The sequence below is a fragment of the Nannobrachium achirus genome, assembly GCF_963921795.1.
Source record: "Nannobrachium achirus genome assembly, chromosome: 6".
Taxonomy (NCBI): domain Eukaryota; kingdom Metazoa; phylum Chordata; class Actinopteri; order Myctophiformes; family Myctophidae; genus Nannobrachium; species Nannobrachium achirus.
In genome coordinates, this window is record NC_137815.1 from 48087412 (window position 1) to 48094911 (window position 7500).

Sequence of the window (7500 nt, forward strand, 5' to 3'; positions counted from 1 at the left end):
ACCGTTGCAACTGCGATGTCAGCTGTTCTCCGGATGTGTCCCACTGATTCCCACACATAATGCTACAGTAAATTCTCATGGAAACAGGTGGATATAGGGCTGAAGTGGTTATGTATGATGTGTAGTAATAGGCTAACGGAAATCTACAAAGTGACTAGCAACTAAAGTTTTGAAATAAATGTAGTGGAGTCAAAGTACAATATTTGGATCCGAGATGTAGTGGAGTAGAAGTAAAAGTATTGAAAATTGGAAATACTCAAGTAAAGTACAAATATCTCAAACTTGTAAATGTACTTAGTTACTTAGTTTACACCACGGACCTGGAGCGAGGCTGGATGGACAGACGCCTCATGGAGTTCTGGGCCACGTCCGCGGCGGTGGGGCCGCCATAGTACTGCTGGGGGGGCCCCCAGGGGTCCCGGGGCATGGGGGGCCCATAGTGCGAGGGCGGGCCGTCCCTCAGCGAGCGCCGGCGGTCGTAGCCCCCCACAGCCGACACGGAGCAGATGCTGTCGGGGCGGACGCCCGGCGGGTACAGCGGGTACTCGTCCACGTACTGCGGCCCGCCCGGGTACACGCTGTAGAAGTCGGCCGAGACGCCGCGGTTGACGGTGTAGTAGCGGGACGGGCTGGGAGGGGACGGGATAAAGAAGAGCAGGGAATGTTAACACATACAGTGCCTATCCCGAACATGTTCGGCTTTATTTCAATCCAATACATTTTTTTTATCATTATTTTGCTTACCCTGAGCTGCTTGTAGAGCCGTGGGTGGTCCTGGCTCGTCCTACGCTAGCCAGCGAGCCATTTTACATGGTCCGACGATATATTCCATTAAAAATGGTTTAAAATACATTTTTGAGACCCCCAATGTTCACCGAATGTTCAGCGCCGCTTCCGGAACGTAGTCCAGTGTGCCTATCCCGAACAGGTTCGGCTTTTTTAACGAAATGAATAAAATGATCCGAGGCCTTCTGAAGCCTGTGCCTAAATTTTCAATCCAGTGGCCGAGGGCCGGCCGCCCCCCGGCCTGCTGGCCGGTGGGCGTAACGTCGCGAATCGCCGCCGAATCCAATGAAAAACCACATCTTTGAAGGTCCATATCTCTGGATTGTGTTTTTAGGGAGGCGGCGCGAGGTTTATTTACGGCGAAATCGCCGAAAAATTATCTTTAAAATGAGAAAATGCTAATAGCTATTGTGTAGCCATTTTCATCCGGGACCTTTCCATGACGTGCACGAACGTGAGCACGCGCGTCACTGCAACGTGAGTCCCCGGATGCTAATACGCTCGCCTATGGGACAAACCCTGGCATTATTTGGTGCCCTCTAGGGGCTGGCACTGGAAGCGTTAAGGTTGGTCAAGTTGTTCAACATGTGCATATTGCATAAGGCAGTGTTTCTCAAACTTTCACATTTCAAGGTCTCCCCTTAACTCTGTCAGTGTACAAATGACATTTGTACACTGTCAGAGTTACAGACTTGTGTGGGTCAATTTAGACCCCCCTAAAGGAACCCACAGAGTCCCTGGAATCCACTTTGAGAACCACTGGCATAAGGCAGTGTTTTTAATTTTTTACATTTCAAGGACCCTACTTTACTACTGACAGTATACACATTTTTATTTCTATACTGTCAGAGTTACAGACTTGTAAGGGTCAGTGTAGAAGCCCCTCAATGCACCGAGAGAGTTCCCGGAACCCACTTTGAGAACCACTGGCATAAGGTGCTGTGACTCTCAACCTTCTTCATTTCAAGTAAGGACATCCAGTTTGATATGCGTTTGCTCTCAGACCCCCATTTGATACGGTTGTTATTGCTGGGAGATTGTTGGAGACCCCCGTATGAGACACCCACAGGTTGGGGATCGCTGCTCGTTGTGGGCAAAGTACAGCATACGCAAGTAAATACTCAAGTATTCAAAAAGTGCAAATCACATTGCAATTACTGTACAATTTTCTTTCAAATATCAATGCACTGCTGTATTGAAATTTAGAACATTTTCCAAATAAACGTTTCAAATACAGTGAAAATAGCTGATCTACAAGCATTTTTTTTAGACCAGCTATTTTCACTCTGCTGAAACAGGGCTTGATTCATAATATTATATTTCTTTACATAATTTCTGTACGTTTTGGTCCCTTTCCCTTCCTTGAAATGCAGTGGAGTCAAAAGTACTGTATTTCTAAAATGAGTTAGTCATACGCTTTCAAAGAACGACATGTACAGTATTCAAGGAAACCTCCTTAGTTACTAGTGTCCACTGTTCCCACACATTTTTACCAATTCATTTCCAAAACTTTTCCAAAACGTTTCCAGAATATTTAACCCAATTTCCAGGACTATATAACAATAATTCAGCCCAATAACAGGTCGCTTACTCCTATGTGCAATGCCTAAAGACAGGTAGTGTATGCCAGTGGTTCTCAACCTTTTCAGGCCGTGACCCCCAAAATAATCATATTTTAACTGGGGACCCCCCCCACCCTGACGAGCACTAAGAGTAGAGGAATTTTGTATAACACGGTTCTATTGTGAAAATAGCTGATCTACATGCTCACAGGCGTTGTGAGCATGTAGATCGGCTATTTTCACAATTTCTACCTCTAATATTTGACAATTTGGCCAATGTTTAATTTGTCATTTCAGAGGTATTAACAAAATCAATAACCAAAGACAATGCATAGCTATTTTTTCCAGGACCTTCCAGGACCCTTGATCAATTCCAAAACTTTTTCAGTACTGGAAAAACATTTTTCTAATTTCAAAATATTTCCAGGAATTTCATGACCGTGGGAACCCTATATATATACAGTAAACCCCAGAGTGATGATATTTCACTGTATAGAACAGCTACCTGTTCATGTCCTCCTGTGGTGGGATGACCCTGCGCTGGTTGACCCACTGCTGAAGCTGTGTCATGGAGCTCTTCCTCTGAGCCAGCCTCTCCGGAGCCGTCCGGGGCACAAACCCCCTCATCAGCACCACGTTCTCTGGCGTTGGCGGCGCCTGGTCCCTGACCTCCCGCTGGTCCCTGGCCCCCCGCGGCGGCGGCCCACCACCCCCACCGTCCGGGTGACCCGGTGGCGGCCGGCCATTACTGTGGGCCCTGGGCGGAGGAGGGTTGCCGCCGTGGTGCGGCGGCGGCAGCGGGCCGTCGTGCGGGGGACCGTAGGGACCCCAGCCGTTGGGCTGCTGGTTAGGGTGAGGGGCGTGGCTGGAAGCAGGGCCCGGACCCACCCTGTCTCTCTCTGCGCCGCCGCCGCCGCCTCCTCTCTCCCCTCCGCTTCTCCTCTCCTCGCTCATCCTCACTTCCTGGTTGGCGTTGGGGGCGTTGGGGGCGATGGGGGTGGAGGGAGAGGGCGTCTCCGCGGTGTCGACGCCGTTGACCTCGGGCTGGGGCGGCTGGTCGCTGTCGGCTTCGTTGCTGTGGCCGTGTGTCTGCGTGGGCGGGTGCTGCTGTGTGTGGGTGTCAGGGGCTTTGGTTACCATGGTATGGTTGGCTTCAGGTGCAGGGGCGGCGTTCTCTGAGGTTTTCCTGCAGAGGGGGGAAATGAATGAGACATGACAAAAAAGGACAAAAATCGCCTAAAGTCACCCAAGACACTGTTTCTCAACGTTAGGGCTTGGCCCAACAGGACTCCAAATGAATGGGTACCACTACTGTGCCATTATTTTATTCAACAAATGTCTCCCCATTCCTATTGATACAATTCTTTTTTGTACAATTGTTTCCAACACTGAGAAGGACTTTAACTCAAATGACTCTTTTAGACCATGAAAGTTCCCAGAACTCAGGGTCAGTACCACCACCTCAGCAGGGACCAAATTAGGTTCTGAGAAGAACCTTATCTGAAACCGAGCCGTAGCGTACAGAAACAAATCTAGAACCTGGCTGTTTTTTCACAGCAAGTCACGGTTCACTCAGTTCTTGTAGAGAGCTACCATAAAAGTATTAATTTTCTAGGAAAGGGAAAGCGGTTCCTCCTCATCTCCAGCAGTACCTCTGGGGGTTGAACTGTGCTGCTCCACTCATCACCTGGATCCACTCCTCCTGCTCCTGATGGCTCTCTGCTCCAAAGTAGTAGGTCCTGGTCCCTGCGTGCTCCGCCTGCATGCAGAACACAATGCTACCTGGTGAGTCCCTGTCCTCCTCCTCCTCTGACCACACCTAGAGAGAGAGACACACACAGGAAAGAGAAAGAGGGGTAGGGTAGGGACATGAGACAAGAGAGAGAGAGAGAGAGAGATCGTTAGACATTGTCATAATCATAACTCATCATCATTAAGACGTCACCCAACACCCATACACTCAACAAAGCGCTGGTTTCCTTCTGTTGCGTTAAGCAGCCATCGATCATAGGCTAGGGCAGTGTTTCTCAAACTTTTATGTTTCAAGGTTTCCCCTTAACTCTGACAGTGTACAAATGGAACCAAATGGACGCTGTTAGGGTCCATTTGGTTCCATTTGTACACTGTCAGAGTTACAGCCTTGTATGGGTCAATTTAGGAACCTGGAATCCACTTTGAGAACCACTGAGCTAGGGGTTTGTGGTTGCAAAGACTTATTAAGCCCTGTTTTTATAAACAGCCAATCCACAATCTCACAACGAAAAAAATCTTCAACAAAATGGGGAAATGAAGTTAATTTAATTTATAACTTGTTGGGTGCCGGTGTTGCACGGAGAAATCTGCTGATCTATAAGGTCATATTGTGACACGTTGTGAGCTTGCAGATTGGCCCATTTCGGCACGCAACACCGGCCCGCAACCAAGTAAACGCCTGCCGTGCACATGCATCCTAATAAAAAAGTGAGGTTGCATGCAGGTTATGTTATAACATCAAGTCGCATGTAAAAATCCAATACAGGACAAAGGAGAGACGAAAAGCATACAGTATACACAGAATGAGTAAGTGACACAACATGTGCGCATGAGCATGCTTCTTCATAGGCCATCACCATCCAGCCATCACCATCCATGGGAACAGACAGTGGCACGTTATCTGACATGCATTATTGTAAAGGACAGGGGAATGAAATGTCAACACTACCTTACATGATACCACAGGCACATCAGAGGACAACTACGGCCCCCCGGGGGTCCTCGCGGGATGGATTGAGGGGAAGGAACAGAAGGATAGAACATTAGGAGGGGTCACAGGTCACTGATTCTGGCGATGGGGCCAGGGGGGTGGTAGGGGTAGGGGGTGAAGGTGTGTTAAGCCTCAGTTGTACTTAGTTGCATGTTGGTGTCGTGCTCAGTAAATAGCAGATCTACAAGCTCACAATGTGACGCAACACCAACATGGAACCAAGTACAAATCAGTCTTTAGGGTGATGGTGCCTACTGTACTGTACTGTACTGTACTGTACTGTACTGTACTGTACTGTAGTCAGTCAGTGCAGTACAGTCAGTGGTTCTCAACCATTTCCGGATCCCACTTAATGGCCATATCATAGTCCAAGGTGATAGCTCATCACCCCACCCTGGTGTAGTTTTCTAGCTATCACCTAAACAGGTGAAGAGCTATCAAGGTGATAGCTAGAAAACGACACCAGGGTGGGGCAATGAGCTATCACCTTGGACTATGATAAGGCCTTAACGTGTTTAGAAAACATACCATTACTTTCAATGAATTTTCTTTACATAATTTATTTTAAAATATTTTAAAATCTTTGTGTTTTGTCAATTATTTGGGAGCCCGACTTGCAATATCCTCACAGGCCACTAGTGGGCCCCGCCCCACAGGTTGAGAACCGCTGCTGTAGGTTACTATAATTCAGTTAACTAAAACTAACCAACTAATGAAGACTAGAATTGGTGAAAAAATGTAGTTAATAACACAAAACAACATATCACAAAGACAGATTATGAGGTCCCCACTGTACACAGAAAACCGGCAGCTTGTTGTTTCAGTTAACTCAAATAAAAACAAAAGGCTATAAAAAAATAAGTCGATTACTAACTGGAAAAAGAAACTAAAACCATAGAGAAAATGTTTTAATCATTATGGAAGACTGTTATTAGTATCTTGCAGTATCTTTGTAGAGCTGTGCCAGTTTTAACTGCATAGGCCTACATCTTTTTAAATTACCTTTCTCACACTAATGCTAATGTTTTCATAAGCCTGGAGGGAAACATTGTTTGCCTGTTACATGGAATGAAACATCGTCATGTGGAGAATAAAGCAGTCATTCAAGTTGTGAAGCCAATATTACAAAATGCTACTGAAGCGTCAACACTGAGGACATCCATTGTTTTTGTGGTTATTGCGCAAATACACCACATGAGGGCAGCACAGACAAAGAGGTAGATGGGATTCATAACATCACATAGTCAACTATTACACCAGGGTTGGCTGTAACATTACAAATGGGTGTCTTTTACTAATTGTCTAAATAATGATAATAATCCTGTAAAATACCACTTGCAAGTTTTTTATAATGTCATAGAATACATTTGGATTACATGAGGAATAGGAGGTCAAATTGCATCAAATAATTTTAAATATGCTGATGAAAAGGCTTCAAAGCCAGTACTTGCAAACAAAAGTTCATATTAGAGCCAATTTTAAAGGTACTTCTGTGTGCTTATCATGTTAGTAATGTACTGTTCAGAGCTGTCTTTAAAATAGTCCTATTGCAGAGATATTTCTAAGTAACTTGTGACAATAACACAATATTTGCATGGCGGTGTTCAGTTCTCTGCCACAGTGGGGTAGTGACCTGATTAAACAAACTAAGGCAGTGATTGACTCACATATTGTGGTAAATGTTGATTAAAGGTGGCTTGTCTTTTACACCTTAAGCCAATACAAATAAAAAGAAAATGTTCCCTTTCTGTAAATCACCACTCCAGACAAGTCTTGGATGTTTAACCCTTTACTACATGTGGTTTGAACCACTTAAACCCTAGCTTCCCTATTCAGGGGGGCACCAAGTACAGGTGCCAACCCAGGTTTTTACGAAGTATAGAGGGTTTAAGTGGTTAACTCACTTATACCGTATACCAAACTTGTTCTATATGGAGTAATTTGGTTGTGGAAAAATAACCCACACAACCCAGTACAGTTAACCATAGGTGAGTTAAATAGTACCAAATATTATTATTATTATGTCACATATTGATACTTGATACATAATATACATGTGAATACTGTTATCTGGGTGAGGTGGAAAATGAAATACATTTTATTTTGTCCTTTGTACCGTGATTTAAGTTTACCGATTTATTTGATGTGTCTGATAATCCCATGTGGGATGTCGAATATATTCATTCATTCATTCGATACATTCTTCCCAAGTGGTCCAACATTACTAATAAATAATACATTAACCACTTGAACCCCAGCATCCATATTCTGGAGGGAACATTGGTGAATGGAGAGTATAAGTGGTAAACTAAAAGGTTTTATTTAATTCATATGATGATGTATAGATTTCTCCAAAAGTTGAATTACAACATTTGTGCATGCTTGAATGTGTGGGTGCGTGCGTGCACG

The 7500-nt window shown here is 45.0% G+C and overlaps 1 protein-coding gene across 5 annotated transcripts in view; it reads right to left on the reverse strand.

The window, feature by feature from the left end:
* plekha6 (pleckstrin homology domain containing, family A member 6) overlaps positions 1–7500 on the reverse strand; it is a 123670-nt gene that overhangs the window by 44003 nt on the left and 72167 nt on the right. For 4 of the 5 annotated variants that reach the window (XM_080727845.1, XM_080727841.1, XM_080727842.1 and 1 more), the window contains 3 exons: positions 4001–4167; positions 2854–3534; positions 321–629 (listed from right to left, as the gene is read on the reverse strand). In XM_080727845.1, coding sequence (XP_080583971.1) covers positions 321–629; positions 2854–3534; positions 4001–4167 — 1157 coding nt within the window. The remainder of the gene's footprint in view (positions 1–320; positions 630–2853; positions 3535–4000; positions 4168–7500) is intronic. The other variant, XM_080727844.1, reaches the window with a different exon arrangement.